Raw genomic sequence first — 17,345 nt, forward strand, 5'->3', positions numbered from 1 at the left:
CATTCATACCAATTCCTAGTGTAATGTATGATGTGAAATCAATTAACATACATGCATTATGCTATATGTGTAAAACTAGGAATAACATGTTTGTTCACTCTGTAAGACATGAACGCTGACTGTCATACAGCACTGTAGACTACATCAACCCGAGTGATCTTTGGCCTTTTATTATCTGAGTTTAGGTTAGAGGAAGAGGAAAGGCAATGATACTGTGGCTCTACTGGCAGATATCCACTGTGCAGACACACATCTGAAATATACAATATTTCTGCACTTAGCACAGGGGGGTTTTGGCTTCACTTTTGTAGGACTGGAAGAGGTGAAATGCATCGTCCATCTTTGCATACAGTTGATTTGTCCTCACCTACTGTGAGCTTTATCGGCTAATAAACCTATTGGCTGGCTCAAGCTAATGCTGCAAAGCTATGATTTAACATTGCTGTCATAGCTATGGAAACAAATTTGTGACCAGTTGATGAGAAGCCAGACTGTCAGGGATTCGTCTTTCTCTTTTTTTTACTTATAATTACTTAAACATACATAACTGGAAGCAATTTTTATCAAACATTGATGTGTGAGGTGTTTAAAACAGGATCAGACAGGCCCATACAGAATTAAAAAAAAAAATCTGATTGTCAAAATGTGCTTTGTTTTGTCTCAGGTCTGGTATCAGTTCTGTGTTGTTATTCATTTAGCTATTTTTAGATGTTTAATAAGACACTAGACTTCAGTTTCATTGGCAGAGGAAATTGATCAGGGTTTGTTATTGCAGGAAGAGACGACTGTGGCAATCATAAAGTGTCTCAATATAAAAACGGGAAATGAATGGTTGATGTAGTTCTTGACGTCATTCTTTTTGTAAATTTGTAAAACAAACCAGTTTTGGCCTGACAGGTCATTCACAGTGTTATAGAGGTTTAAGCATTGTTCTCATCTGTAATTTGCCTGGATCTTAATGGGATCCGACTGCACTTCATCAGCCAATCAGAGCTGAGACGCTGTGAGAATTTCAAGCTCTCTACAAGTCCCAGACTCCTCTAATCTGACTGTGATAAATTTCATCATGCATGCTCTTTTGTTAAGCAGACTATTGTGAGGTTTCTAATCTGTACACACACACTTACACACTTACACAGCCCAGTATTGAACACTCATAATAACTGTATGTGTTTGTAGCATTAACCAGCTTCGCCTTCATCGTGTTGGGTCCTGTCTAGGTCATGAGTGGTTACACACCCGGTGGGTCAGGTTGTCCGCTGCCTGGTGATGCGCAAAGCAGACATATCATGTGAGACTGTGGACCAATCAGAATCTCAGCGATCAATTATTCAGTGGGTCTTTCAGATGTCAGCTGCAGCAGACCTGAGAGTGTGAATATGTTTTTTTGCTCTCTGAAGGGATGGAGCTGGTGTTGAAGCATACTTTAACTCACTGTCTGCATGTACATGTTGGATTTAGTGTGTTTTTGTGTCTGTATTTGAGTGTAGAAACAGGTTTGTCTCGGTGTACATGGTTGTATATTTTGATATCCTTTCCCCTGTACTATAGATTGCTGTAATGGTATACATAAGTGCCATCTGCAATGCAGGAGCTTGTCTTATAATGCAGCAGTCGTCTCCTGGATTGAATCGATTGTCTCATTGACTCAGAGTGTCCTACCCTATCCTTGTAAATGCTCTGCGATGGATGCATTAAAGCCAACATCAACCTTTACACAGTTTTTCCTGGTTACTCATGTGACCTCAAGGAGAAGACAAACATCAACGCTGTCAGTCAGTGGTTTTCATTCCCGGTGTTTAGGGTTTGGAGTGATGTAACCACTTTATTTCAGCTGATGGCAGTGATTTTTATGACTATGGTTTGAATGAAAAGTTATGGGAACAGAAGCAAAGAACTGAGAACCTTCAGAAGTAATGTGGATCATCTTTACCCTTTAATAATCAAACTGTACAAATATTATGTTTTACATGAGGCCATCTTCAAACATTTTGTGCCTTGAAGGCTGTTCTTCCTGTCCACATTGAAACCCAGCACTCAGAAAAACCGGCAGGAAAATCTGACAATCAATACTTTTTGAAATCAAAACGGCCTCACAGCGTCTGGATTTCTTTCCCTCTAATGTCCATTAAAAGAGAACTTATGGGGTTCAATAAAGCTCTTTGGAAGAGATTCAATTTTGTTTGCAAACAAAGGGTGCTTGCTAGTCGCCATTTAAAAAAAAAACCTTAAAAACAGTTCTATTTGAGCATGATTTCTTCAAAGCAACAGGATGGCAGTCTGCTGGTAAATGTGAATGATATCAAGTTTATTCTGTCTACTTTTTAAATTTTATGGATGGAGTTTTAGCCGTCTTGCCTTGTGATGTTTATAAAAGAACCCCACCACACCCTGAAGAAGACTCTTTGGGTTGAAATTAGTCATAAGTCACTAAGATGCTAATAGGGATGCACAATGTAGCATTATCAATATCTAGGGATGGTTACCTTTTACGTTTTACAACGGTACCAACTTTCAATACTTTTTTTTGTGTTTATGTGGTTATAATAAAATCCCAAAGTTTTTCAATTTCAACCTTGCAATGCTGTGTTCATGTCCAGCATGGTAAATCTCCTCTTCCAGTCCCTCGCAGTCACAAGGATGCATTTATGTACCTAAACATGGTACCTTTTGATTTTACATGAATCAGTACCGGGTACTTTTGACAGAATTCGGTCTGTTCTTTTAAAAGTACCTAACTCGGTATCCATTCCTATCAATATCGACATCAGCCAATGTGCGAAAGTAAGCCGTATCTACTCATTAGCTGCCAGCCATTTTCAGAGCATCTTGAACCATCTTTCAAGACCCAAATAATATTGTTTCCTATGACTAAACACCAAAACTCAAGAAGGGACCCCCTTCTTTTACGTCTCTCTTCTTGTTTTGATCTAAAAAATAAACAAAACATACTTTTTTATTGTGTTCATTTCTGGTGCTCCATCCTTTGAGCCTCTCAATGATCGTTTTTTCTCACGATCGCGCCGCTCTTTCTCTCTGAACTACCTCGACACATCATCTTTGTAGACATTTTTTTAACCAATATCAATATTGGTAAATATCAGGGTATAATATTGGTTATCTGCCATAACAGCAATGTTAATATCGGATATCGGCCAAAATGTTCATATCGGTGCATCCCTAGATGCTAGTAGAACTAGCACCGCTAACCTTTGTTCCTTGCAGGTTGTTTACATGACTTTCCACTTTGCGCATTGCTCAAATCAAGAGTTAAATTCCAGTCTAACCAGACGCAGCCTCCAAAGCACTTTGTCTTATTTTTCTGAGCATGTTACAGCCAAACTATGTCGTGCTTTGGGTTTGATACCCTTTCAGTTTTATTGATTCTGTTTACAGCTCTTATCAGTTCTTGTTTCCAATACCAGTATTTTTTTGGAGAGTGAAACCTTTAATATTGCAATATTTAATTTGTCTTAATTGGACTGTAAACAATTTGTCAACATTTTCTCGTTTGACAGACAAGAAACATGAGCTCAATTAACAGTGTTTTGCTCCTGAGTGTGACGAGATGTTGATAGCCAGACTTTTGATTGCTTGCAGGTTGTCACTACAATCCTGTTCTCACATCTTTGTTGACACACTGCATCACAAATTTTACATCCTGAAATAAAGTTAAACTTCTGAAAAATTCTCACTGAGTTTTGATTCTAAATGAATCCTGTTGCCAAAATTAATGAGCCTTATCTATTCAGATTTTGGTACCTAGCTGTGCTGTAGCTGTGCTGTAGCTGTGCTGTAGCTGTGCTGTAGCTGTGCTGTAGCTGTGCTGTAGCTGTGCTGTAGCTGTGCTGTAGCTGTGCTGTAGCTGTGCTGTAGCTGTGCTACAAGATGACTTCTGTGATTGGTTACATCAGGGTAGGCGAGCACATCAACAACATTTCAGAGCTTCGGTGACAAATACATTAATAATTAATTTAACCTGTTAGTAATTCTGGTCTCAACTGGAGCTTTTTTTGTAAGTTTTATGGTTTTGTTGACTCATGGGGCACATCCCTAATGCTAACATGGCTCAGAAGCAGGAATGGATTTATCTTGCGGAAGGTGAAAACAGCAGATGGGCATGATTGATGAGTCATAAATAAAATCATGACTCATGCTTTTTGCATATTCTGACATCGGAGGTTGAAGAACTGACTGAAGGTGTCTTAACTGACCTTGTCTCCCTCTTTCTCTCAAAGTTGATTAAAAATTTTGGGCCGAGGCTAAATCTGGGGAAGTGTTGTGTTTTTAATGAGCGATCCTCTTTGTTTATCTGTGTGTGAGTCAAGTTGATCTGGCTGCAGTGCTGTAAACGTCCGCTCTTTCATGTTAGCCTGTCAAAATGCCACTGATCTCTCTTTTTATGGTCTCAGAGGAGCCAGGCTGCAGGCACACCATCTGGCTCTGTAGGCACAGCCAGGGATCTGGCAGATCCTATACGCACACACACACATACACACACACATGAGCTTGTATGACACATACAAACACCGACAGGAGATCCTTTGGTTGATGCCGAAAGCTCCAGCTGGCAGACACTTCTTTTATTTTTTTAACATTTAAGTCATAGTTCTGGCAACATTTCACACAGACAAATGAATTCCTGTACTTATCACCTTTAATTTGCCAATTTTTGCAAACACAGGCATCCTCTTTCTTACCTTGGTGTGGGAATTTAAGTGGTATTCCTAAAGCAGGGATAAAGCCAGCTTGGACATCTAATATTTTATTTTTCTTAGCTTATCTCTACCACACTTGTGTTCCCCCGTGTTCATTTGGTTTTAAAAAGAGGTGAACAGAGTCTAAAATTAGTCATGAGGAGAGAATGAAGCCTTGGTCTGTTCCTTTACGGCCCACTGGCGCTCTCTGTTGTGACTTTGTGGCGGTTTCGGTGTAACAGGAAATGAGGTCAGCTGAGCATCCAAAGCAGCTCCTTAGATCTGCCACAGGAAATGCATCACATGTCATCTGTGGTCAGGGATGTTGACGTTGTCATGGTTTTTAGGCATTTTAGCCCAAAAATAGGCCTTGGGTTTAATCCCCTTTTGCTCTGAGCTAACGCAGCTCTCATCCCATCATCCCATCCCTCTCTGGCTCTTTCTCATCGGTAAATAAGACTCATTTCTAATCATTGTTTCCACTAAAGCAGTAACTATCAAACGTTAGAGGTTTGTTTGATTGACTAGCTGTGATAGATGTGTCAGTCAGATTAAAACAGTTTTCCAAATGTGAGACTCATTTGGATTGGAAAAGATGAAAACAGGCTGCAGAAAGTGATACAAAATTTAGCCCATTGGTGCATCAGCGTTTTACTATCTTATTTAAGCATTCAGACAAACATAACCTCACTGTATTTGTGTTTTTACAGCCCGTCGCAAAAAGCCCACCACGGGGTCATGCTCTCTTAATGGCTGTTGTTTACATCTGTCTTGTGCCTGCCACTCTACATTAGCCAATGAGCCGCTGGGCTGGAGGAGCTGTGGTCGTGTTCAGATGAGTGGAATCTGATCGGACAGGCAGCACCGTAGTCTGAGATGAATCATAAACAAATCAAATGTCAAGGCTGCTTAGTTATGGAATAATGTGTTCATGTAAAAATGCTTTCAGTCTGTTCCTGACTTTGATTTTGAGCTAAAAAGTTGACCCTGCTGCCTCTCTGCCCTGTATCATGAATGAAAGGTTACATGTGTTTGTAAAGCAGAGGGGGAAAGAGACAGAGAGACGCGTCTTTCCTTGTTGAGGTTATTTTCAGCAGCTCAGGAGTCGAGGACAGGACAGTTTGTCTAAATGTCAGCGACACTTTGGATCCCTCAGTCAGCCTTTTTGTTTGTCTTTCTGTCTCTCTTTGTCTTTCTTTGACAAGCAGTGAGCAGTGGTTATTTACTGATTTGTGGTTTTGAAGCTCACATGCACACACACACATAACCCCCCCCCACACACACACACTCTCATTGGAATGATGAGGACTTTCAGACCACTCAGCCTGTATCAATAATCTCCATGTTGAATGCGCAGCTGTGCTGCTGTGACTGAAATAGTGCAGCCAGTTCCTGTAAGTGTTCCCAGTCTGATATCTGCTGCTCTGCTCCTTCTGCATGGGGACTCTGCTGTAATTAAGGCTAGTTTGGGAGTCTGGGCGCCCCTGGGTGGCTGGAAGTAGGTCACTGGCACAGACTACAGAGATTCAGGCACATTGGAGACGGTGTGTTTTCATGTTTGTGACTCACAGTTTGTTTGTGCACCTATTCTTAAAATCATTTCCTGCAATCCCAACCTCAGTTTATCAGCAATTTTGGTTTAATTTAACTCTAAGAAGGCTGATTTTGAATCATAGAGAGTTTTAATAAAATCACTGCTTAGTGTTTCACTGGGCCCCTTTTTTGCGCTTGTATCAATAAAAAAATAAGACTGGATCACACATTCCAGTCTTATCATCTGTCTATCATCTCTTTTTGACAAGGTCTGTGTCTGCCGTCGCTGTTTTTCCACAGCTCTTCTCAGACTTGCTCTAATTTTTGTTTCCAAGTGGCTGCATGCATGCTTCCCATGTGAGGGGCTTTGGGGCAATGACGTAAACAGGAGTGAGAGACAGAAAGAGACACGGCCAGAGAAGCAGAGATAATAAAGCCCCTCACTCATTCAGAATAATAAAGAGGTTCTGTCTCGACAGATGCGTCACATATTAAAACACAGGCCTGAACACATGCAAACCACAGTGTAAATCTTCTGTGTTTGTTCTAGTGTACCGCAGGACATCTTTTGGTTATTGTGTCAGTGTGTTTCCACTCTAATTGACTTTGTTTCCAGAGGGGGACCTCTCAGGCCAACACAGCAGCTTATGAATATGGAGCAGGGTTTGCCACACACGAGAAGCTCGCCATCGTAGCATGGAGGAATGGTAGATTTTTTTTAAAGGCCTAAAAAGGATGAGAAATCTGAGAATCAGAAAATGAAAGCTAAAATAATAATCATTCATTTAACAGCTGGAGGTGTCAGGTTTTACAGAAGTCAGCAGATTGATGCTTTTTGTGCATCCTTTCATTTTTAATAGGGTGAAACATGTGGCCAGTTGGTGTAACCAGTGTTTCTCATGAAAGTCTGATACTGTGCAAAAATGTTACCACGAATATGATTTTATCAGCAAAATACACTAAAAATGAAATAATTTAAGTGATTTTAAACCAACTGACCAAAGAAAAGAAAGAAAACATTGGTGTCTACAACATACTGAAATGCTCAGTATAACAAAGTCTTATTTTATCAAATTTATAAATTAGATGTTTTGAGATGATGCCAAAACAAACAACTTATTTCATCACTACACTTGCATAACTTCAAAGAGGGTGAATTATTTAATACTGGTTGTGTTTTTGATGGTTTGATTGGACTATTAATTAAATTAGTTCAAAAAATGGAAGAAATATCATATAAAATACTATGACACCATTATAAATGCAAACTACACATGTAAACAAACTTCTAACATGTTGTTTTAACAAGTTTAAAGCTGATTTTTGATTTGGACTTCATGTCCAAATAATGTCAAAAACAGCAAAAATGTTGAAATATCTTTCATCATTTCAACATGATAAATGTGTTAATCAGGGATGTATGATATGATTGGATTTTTTTATGCCGATATTTAACGACTAATTTGGCGGATGCCGATACCGATGTTTTTTCTGTGCACATAATTGCAGAGATCATCAACTGTCCTCTGTATTGGAAGTAGCATATTGTATTATGGTGACTATTCTTGTCACATTTGTTACGTAATATTCATTTCTTATGCAAAATAAGAAAAATTTAGAAAAATATGTATTTAAAACTGTATATTTATTTATGACGATTGCTTTCAAACAAAAACATTAAAAAGATAAATCCCACTTAAAAGCTGGATGATGCTGTTCCTGAGAAAATCATAACCATACCCACAACTAGAGATAGACTGATATGGATTTTTTTGGGGCCGATACCGATATCTGAAGCTGATATTTATTTGCAGTCAAAGTGAAAAAAATTGGCATAAAAAACTTTGAACAATACAAACTCCAACGTTTAACTACAATCAAATGACTTCAAGCATATGTTTATTAAACAGCTCCAGGCTTAGCGGCATGTTTTATAAAGTTAAATGAAAACTTAAAAAAAGAAATACCTAAAGTTTTCTACAGTGAATAAAGATTTTCAAAATATTTCAATGTAACTGCAATAAAACTGGACAGAATTGAGTTTGTGCTGCCTTTTACAGGCATGCAATGCAGATGAATTAATTTTCTGTTTGGTTTTACATGACTGATTTTAAATGACCATCTAGGGCTTCCATAGCGTAGACAGGGAGAAATTCTGTGCAGAGAAGCATCAGGGCTAAAACAGCACAGTTTTAAATAGGTTTCATATCACTTAAAAAAAAAAAAAGGCTGATGCCGATATGCCCCAAAATGCCAAATATCAGCCCGATAATCGGTCCACCCCTAGCCACAAAAAGGACGAATTTGGCCAATTTCATTGCTGACAGTCAATAAACATAACCTCTGTTCACAGAGAACATATGAGAAGTGAAACTATACATCAATTAAGCTCAAAATGAATAAAATAGTTTACTTTGGTAAATGTTAAATGTGTCCAAAGTAATCAGATACATGTACCTTATAGTCTGCTGCTTAAATTTAAGTTTGACTTCAAACAGGAGCCAAATATGGGTTTTCTCAATTTGAACTGTGCAAACAAAACCACAGAAACTTTACAAAATATCTGCAGCTTCAGACTGTTATTTTATTGGTTTATTATATCAGGGGAATTTGGTTGCTAATGTGCATCTCTAGTAATAATGTGTGGTCTAATGGAGTTATAAATCTTATTATTCTAAAAGATCTAAGTTGAGCCCCATTTAAGCAATTTGTACAAGAATTAGAAAAGCATTTGTTGGGGACTATTTTCAGAGGTGGATTAATATGTATTTAGAGCTCCAGTAAGTGCATACAGCTGTAGGGCAGTGTGAGTGGGATTGATTTATAATAATCAAAAGTACTTATGTTTATTACGTTGAAGGGAGATGTCAGATGAGCAGCAGCCCGGCTCCCTGATGTGTTTCCAGCTCAGAGGAATAATCTCTATCAGACTTTGGTTGCAAAGACAATACGACACAAAGTTTTGTATCAACTTGTCTTTTTATGTGATTTATTTTAAGATATGAATAACATTAGAGGTTTTATTCTCTGAGCCATCTGCAGCAGCTCCCTGCGTTCTGTATGTGCCGAGTCTAACGAGATGAGAGGTGTCAGGAAGAAATAAGAGCAGCTGCAGAGCAAGTAGAGACAAAGAACAGAGTCAGGAATTAGAGACAGGGAGAAAGTACCTGCATGCTGTTAAACCAACCAGACATCAGCAGAGCAGCCCCTCAGAGCCGGGCCTGCTCACACTGGTCTGATGGCTGTTTGATGACCTAGAAACATGGACTATCACAGCACTTATGTAAGGCCTACAAGGACATCAGAAAAGTTGCACGCACATGATGATATACACTTAAATACCCGTGTGGATCACATCAGGGCCCAGCCTCATTTTCTGAGAAGTGTTCAATAATGATGTGTGAAGCCAATTTTCTCAGTTTTAAAACAGACGGGAGATGAAATCATCACTCAGGACGTTTTTTGCCTCCACAAAGCAAATGTCAGCAAATGTCAAAATCTGTGTTAGGTCTCAGGTAGCTGTAGATGCATAATCCCAGTTGAGTGAGTGTTGAAATTTAACACCCAAACACAGCCTCAGCGCGGCCGGGAAGCAGCAGGATGTAAATGATTCAACAGCACCTCTAAGTGGCTGCAAGAGCTCATCTGACATAAACAGTCACGCAGAGACGGAGGAGTTTAAACAATCCAAACACTGTCCTTAGAGAAAAGAGGCTACAAGATGTTTGGGTGTTTTAGACTGTACAAAACTTTCCCATTTTGTCTGAAAAAGTTCGGTCAAGGTAAACCTGGTGGAGTGCGGAGTTAGCTTGTTTGTTTCATGTATTAGCTGCTCTTCTCTGCACTTCCATTCTTGTGATTATATCAGACACCAGATGCCTGACTGGCTGTGAGTTTGTCTACAACTCCCCTGCAGTGGCAGGCTGTGTCATGCTGCTGACTGAGTGTTTGAATGGCTGGGCTGCAGCCTGTCAGTGGAGTTGTAATTCTGGCCCTTATCTGTGAAGGGCAGGGTTAGTGCTACCACTCATATTGCTTTACACTATACAGTAGACCTGTGATCCTCACATCATCGCATGTTCCAACTTCAGGTGGTGATCACATTGGTACTTCACAGTTTATTGTGCTTCAGTTTTCTTCGCTCAGCTCCTCAATAAGTGCTTATTACATTTTCTGATGTATTATCTCTCTGCTGCTGCCGGTTTTTAATGTAATTGATGTTCTTTCGTGTCTACACAGCTCTTCAGGGAAGTCCGAATAATGAAGATACTGAATCATCCAAATATAGGTGAGTTCAAACAGAAGCCTGCAGGAGTTTTATGACAGCTTGGCAGTAATATTTCATTAAACTTGGATTAGTATTATGTGTTACACCAACACCCTGCAACAGTTTTTCAGTTTTTTCTTTTTTTTTATTCTTTGTTTAGAGCAGTGTTTCTCAAACTGGGATCCCAGGACCAATTGTAAAAGTGTGCTTTATTGTTGAAAAAGCATATCAACAAACTGTGAAATCAGCTGTTTTTTTTTCCAGAACTCTCGCCCAATTTAGTTTTTGCTATGAGATCAATTCTTGAGATCATGACAAGTCTTTCAGTTTATGGTTCGCAGCACTAGAAAAAAACCTTTTGACTTTTTGAAGGGCAGGGCTGAAAAGAAGAAAAAAATGCACACACAGCATGTGTTTTTGTCACCCAAGAGAGCAGTTTATCATATTTTAACCACCCAACCACCCAAAAGGCGGTTAAGAGTGTTTTGCCAACCATGAGGGCACTTTGGCACAGGTTTTGGCTCCTGAGAGGTCACTTCAGCGTGTGTTTTTCAACAATTGTGCCCCTCCTCTGTGCCTACCACTGCCTCAAGTTGGAGTTTTAATGTTGGAGTCAACATTTCCTCAAAATTTACAAAATGAATTACTTGGAAAGTATAAATGTAGCTTAATTATATTGTTGTATAATATAGCTTTGATTTTATGCTAATCAATGTTACGATAATGAGGGGGTCCCTAGAAAAATGTCTCACCTAAAAGGGGTCCTTGGCCTAAAACAAGTTTGAGAACCACTGATTGAGTCTGCTGCAAACATCCAGATAACTTGAAACCCCTTTTCTCCTTTACATCCTCAATATTTTCTTCTTCTTTTTTTTTTTTTTCACAATAAACTCCTTATCACTCTATAACTGTATACAGTCTGTAAGAAGGATGTGCATTTACCCTGATCTTCTTTCATATGTAGGGTTATTGTTCAACATGCTTTATTTATTTATTTATCTATTGCACATATCAGAAATGAAACACGAAATGAACCATACATAATGATTTAGTAAAAGAACAAAACAAAGCTGAACAAAAAAAACAGTAATATCAGGAAATCTGCAAGAGGGACCAATGAAACACATAGGGGCTCGTTGAGTGGCCCTCCTAGAGACAAGAACGAATTATACCTATACATTCACACAAATACACAAATGTATTACAGTAATCCGAACAAATACAATGCAGTTAAATGGAGAAAAATCAATACAGTTACACCAAAAGAGGTTTGTAAGTTTATCCAATAAAATCTGTGTGGTTTGTTTCTTGAAAGACTTTTAACTGGTGATGTTTTTGATGTGACTGGGTGAATTGTTCCAGCTGTGGGGGCCCTCTAAATCTAATTGAGAATTGGGAGAATGAAGTCCTGAAAAAGACTGGATGGAGATTATTGACTGACCTCATTTTGTAATGATGAATTTGAAAATTTTATTAAAACAAATTTCTTAAATAAAAGGGAGTAAGTTATTGACAGACTGGATAATCAACAAACACAATTGCAGATGCTTTCCAAGCAGAGGGCCAAAGATTAAAAAAAAATTAAATACAGGAAAAAAAAGAGAAAAACACAAGCACAAAAAATGAACATCTTCAGAATGATGAGCATATAAGAGGATAACGTCACCTGTTAATTTACCACTTCCCAGAAGTTTGGTCATGACCGACACACATATTAGACACATCTTGACCATAGTTTCTTGAATTTATCCATTTGAAAACAAAGTAAGAAAGTAATTTTTTCCACAACATATATTCCATTAACTAAATCTTCCCATACCTCTATCAGGATGTAGCTTGTTTCTAGTTATGGTCTTTTTTACAAGCAGTTACCAGAATGCCCCAAAAAATAACTAATAAACTCTAAAAGTATTTTCTTTGTAAATATTAGCTTCAGATTGTTGAGGATTTTTGACCAGAGATTTTAAGAATTGGACAGTCCCAAACTGCGTGCCAGTGGTTAGCATCTTTCCTCCCACATTGTTTCCAGCATTCTGGATCATCTGCTGTGATATAAGGTTTTTGTTTTGGGGAAATAAACAACCCAACCAAACATTTCCAACCAAAGTCTCTCCATGTCTGTGAGTTAGTACATTTCCTTTGAAAATCAAAATAGTTGTGCGAGTCTTCTTCTGAGATAGTCAAGTTACCTTCTTTTTCTCATTTGTTTTTGAATGAGATTTTTTTTGTCATGAAATCTTTATATAGTCTGGATATATGACTGCATTTTAATTCTGATTTGTAGGCTCCTGTAAATTCTTCCTGTCAGTTTTTTCTTTTTTCAACAAGAGGATCCCCAATCTGGATTTCTACTTTGTTATGGTTTGAGGATCTTAGCATTAGCACAGCAAATACTGGCAAGAGTTTGACACTAACAACCCAAAACAAAAAAATTACACCAGTTTTATGAGGAAACTTTTGTAAATAGAGAGTGTAATTAGACTCATTCAAAACAGCCAACACCAATGTTGAGTCTCTAATTGTCTTTTTTTCTTCTTTTTGTTGTTTTGTGTCTTTTCCTCCTCCAGTGAAACTGTTCGAGGTAATTGAGACGGAGAAGACGCTTTATTTGGTGATGGAGTATGCCAGCGGTGGTGAGTGAAGCATTAATGTATGACCACTAAATTGTTGACGTTTGCTTTAGTTTAATGTGCTGCTTGTTATTTCTGCAGTGTTTCTTTTAGAGCCTTTAAATCAGCTCACACAGACAGAAACTGTCTAGTCTGTTTACAGCATGGATGTATCACAATAAGCTACCTTAACTGTTGCTGACGCTTCTACTGATGTGTTACCTAAAATAGCTCAGAGAAAGGATCAAAAAGTGATTACTGGCCATGATGAACAAGAGTGAAATTGTGAAAATGCTCAGATTGATACCGGTGGTTTTCCTTTCTGCTCTCCAGGAGAAGTATTCGACTATCTTGTTGCTCATGGCAGAATGAAAGAGAAGGAAGCCAGGGCCAAGTTCAGACAGGTGAGTCATCATCATCCTCTGTCGTCATTCCTTCACTGTTTTCTGAGGAAGGACTGCATGCACCATGATCAGGCTTCGTCACTGACTGCAGAGGCAAGATGAAGCTCTGATAGTTTGGCCTGGGAGAGCAGGAGGTGTGAGATCCTTTAAGATGCTGCTCTGACACCTAGTGGTGCTACAAGAATATCAAGTAGTCTACAGTAACATTCAGGAGCTCTTCTCATGTTGGCTTTTACTTTAAAATGTAAAAGTAGGAGTACATTTTTATTTTCCATGTACCTTTTATTAACTGTGATGGAAGCAAACGTTTCCTAAACCAGTTACGTCTGTGCTGTTATTTAAGATCTCTCATTGATGGACTTGGATGACTCAGAGGAAGTGTGTGTGTCTGTGTGTGTGACAGTACAGAGAGATCAACACACAAAGGTAGAGTGTTCATGTGGCACCTTAACGCAGAGCTGGTGGGTGTTTGGCATCTGTCAGAAAAACAGTGTGTCATCTGTAGCTGCTGCATATAAGGATGAAATATCGCTGCCAACTGTCACAACTGCTGACTGCGTCATAGGATACCAGTGGCTTTGGCTTCGGATGTACTGCAGCCTGAAATATGACAAAATTGTGTGACCAAATTGTTGGTTATGTCTTATAAAATACTTAAAATGTCATAAAATGTGTGTGTTTCAGATTGTGTCTGCAGTGCAGTATTGTCACCAAAGGAGGATAGTACACAGGGACCTTAAGGTGAGTACTTTCTGTTACCTGAGTCTTTATTAGTAGGTCACATACTGCCGAGTTTTTCAACCTTTTTTAACATTGAAAAAGTCCCATGGCACACCACCAACCAAAAGCATTAAAAAATAACACTCTGTAGCCTAATAGCAATATAGTGTCTTAAACTCACGCACTGCGAAACCTGGGCCTGTTTAGATGAACACAAAGCTGATATCCTGACTTCCTTTACTGCATCACCCACTTAGCTTTAGCATTGCAGGCAGGTGGTGTTAATGACTCTATTACAGTGTGCAACATTTCTGATTCAGTAACAAGTTTAGCAACGTGATAGCTAGCTTTGAGGGCTAGCTTCTTTGTGTTTTTTACTGCAAAAGCTGGCTGTTGCAACATTTTTTTATTGCAAGCAAACAAAATCATCCACCTGCTTGTTTTGAAGCATCGGGTGGTTTATTTGGAAATGCAGTATATGCTTACTTGGGACCATGGTACCATTGCTTACCATAGCTTTTTGCCACACACCAAGCTCACTAGAGTGGGTGTCATTGCATCCTGGTAGAAGTAAATCTGAATGAAAGACAGCTTTCACTCCACAGCCTTGAGTTCACCATCTTTGCTTTACTCTACTACTTCCCATATTAGAGCCTTCATCAGGGTCTGAATTTTGTCCTAGGCCTTGTTCGGAGTTTGGACTATTTCTTTTAAAAAAATTCTCCATTACTGTCAAGGCTACGTGTCTCAAAGCCGAGTATTAAAGCACTTAAGCCGCGTTTCCTCCAAGGAGACCGCTTCGGTTCGTCTCGAAACAGCGCGCATTTTGTGGCGTTTCCACACACTTATCCCAGGACAGATCCCCAAATAACCGAAACAAGTCGTCCCACTTTTTGGAACCCTTTCGTATGGGTGCCAGGCTGAACCGATCCGCTCTCTGAAGGTGGAGCTACAATACTGCAGACCATTGATTGGTCGAAAGAATTGTTACTTACCGTGACACACAGTCTTCTCTGAAACAAAACTTGATTGCACTTTGTATCAAAGAGCTACATGCCAATCACACAGAGGATGAAATGCTGCATGTCTTCCATCGTTGCTCTTTGTTTACTGTGTCGCGTTTTTCTTCTTCGTTGGATTTATTGGCGGGGTAAACTGTGTCATGCTGCTACGGTGTCACGCCATTATTTAACAGATGTGGCTTTTGGCATCCGGCTTACACGCCGCCTACCATGAGAAGGCACAGTTTGCTGTGGAAACACAAACTGTACCAAAGCGGACTGAACCGAACCAGACTGCTTGGTGGAATCACGGCTTAAAGCTTAAAGTTAGTTACCTGCTGCCACCTACTGACATGGAAGAAAGTAAATGACTTTGAAAGCAACTTGGAAATGGGATGTTGTCAGTATTTTTAGAAAAATTAAGTGGAACTGGATTATTTCCCATGGCACACCTTACACTACCTCACGACACACTAAATCACTCTGTAATCATTCATTTTGTGCTAGAAATCATATCCTTACAGTCCACGTCCATCTGTCTCCTCCTCAGGCGGAGAACCTGTTGTTAGACGCTGATATGAACATTAAGATTGCTGACTTCGGCTTCAGCAATGAGTTCACGGTGGGAAGTAAGCTGGACACTTTCTGCGGCTCCCCGCCGTACGCTGCTCCTGAACTTTTCCAGGGGAAGAAGTACGACGGACCAGAGGTGGATGTCTGGAGCCTCGGGGTCATCCTCTACACACTGGTCAGCGGATCTCTGCCCTTCGACGGGCAGAACCTGAAGGTTTGCGCTTGTTTTGGTTCTTAGATGAATTACTGGCTATGTTTGGATGCAATACTTTGAAATGGTCTTACTTAGGTTGTTTACTTTACCTGTTGACCTTGCACCTTCTAATCAGCCGTACTTATTACCACGATTAAAGCGTCAACAGCAGTTGGTTCAAAAGTTCAACGTAAGGCTTTAAATCGGGTTAAAGGTCAGCTCAGAACAGTATACTCAGACACCAGACACCCTGGGGAATCTATTACTGGTGGTTTCATAATATTTTTAATGTAACATGACAAATATATTATCTAACATGGGCCTACGAATTACAGTTTTGTTGTTACTTTACTATTACCCTAATTAAAACTGTGACATGGCATCCTAACTGGGTACGCAATTTTGTTTTTACAATGTCTGAAGCTTCTTTTCTGACGTAAAAAACTCACAATTACAAGCTCTTTAGGTTATAGCTGGTTTGATTTGTAAAAGTCTAAAGACCAAGTGATTTATTTATCCTTCACACCGTTAAATAGGAAGTCAACATCACTGAAAAGGCTTTTAAAAAATGCCCTTTTCTGCTATTGGCTGGTTTTGTTATCAAAATGAATTCAATCACAATCTTCCACTCAAAGATTTCGCTCACATTTTCTTTTTCTGAGCTGATATGTTCTTCAAACTGAGTCTTTACTGATAAGGACTCATTATAATGATGATTCTTTGTGTCTTAACAAGGTTTCTGTCCACCTCTGTAAAGAAAGGAGATTCTAGAGATTCATCCATGAGTTTAAATTATGCAGCAGTGTCTGAATAATTTTGCAGCCCAGCATGTTAAGAAAAAGTTCAGAAATTATACATCTGGCTGAGCGGCGTGATCTGTGGTCTTTCAGAAACTGCACTGATCAATACTTTTACATTAATAATTGATCAAATGACTACAAATGATGTGAAAGGGGGCTCATTCGTGGTGGAGGAATAACCGAGCTATGCAGTATGAGATCAATGCAGAATACAGTCGACTAGTGGTCCATTAAACAGCAGTTTATATATTCTGGTAAAACACTCTCGTTAAAAACTGTACAGTTTGTTAAATTTTACATCACATATCACATAATTAAAGGATTAAATACTATGAAAATTCCTCCTCAGTCTCTTATTTTGAAGCATCAGAGTTTCCACTGTTAGCTATTTGAACCAAGCACCTGATGTTTCCTAGAGGAACTGGCTTCATTTCACCTCAGCCACACATTTATAATATTTGAAGAGGAATATATTGACAGTATTTGTTTTTTCGCTTGGTTGGATGTTGACCTTTGGTTTTCTCATGAAACTTTAAAGCAAACAGAAG

At 39.1% G+C, this 17,345-nt stretch overlaps 1 protein-coding gene across 6 annotated transcripts in view; it reads left to right on the plus strand.

The window, feature by feature from the left end:
• LOC141795194 (serine/threonine-protein kinase MARK1-like) overlaps positions 1-17,345 on the plus strand; it is a 42,754-nt gene that overhangs the window by 14,637 nt on the left and 10,772 nt on the right. For all 6 annotated transcript variants that reach the window (XM_074675996.1, XM_074675994.1, XM_074675997.1 and 3 more), the window contains exons 4-8: positions 10,470-10,518; positions 13,065-13,130; positions 13,440-13,510; positions 14,195-14,251; positions 15,782-16,018. In XM_074675996.1, coding sequence (XP_074532097.1) covers positions 10,470-10,518; positions 13,065-13,130; positions 13,440-13,510; positions 14,195-14,251; positions 15,782-16,018 — 480 coding nt within the window. The remainder of the gene's footprint in view (positions 1-10,469; positions 10,519-13,064; positions 13,131-13,439; positions 13,511-14,194; positions 14,252-15,781; positions 16,019-17,345) is intronic.

Source organism: Halichoeres trimaculatus, unplaced genomic scaffold (assembly GCF_033239565.1).
Source record: "Halichoeres trimaculatus isolate MK-OKI-2021-1 unplaced genomic scaffold, fHalTri1.1 fHalTri1_scaffold_8, whole genome shotgun sequence".
NCBI classification, from domain to species: Eukaryota; Metazoa; Chordata; class Actinopteri; order Labriformes; family Labridae; genus Halichoeres; species Halichoeres trimaculatus.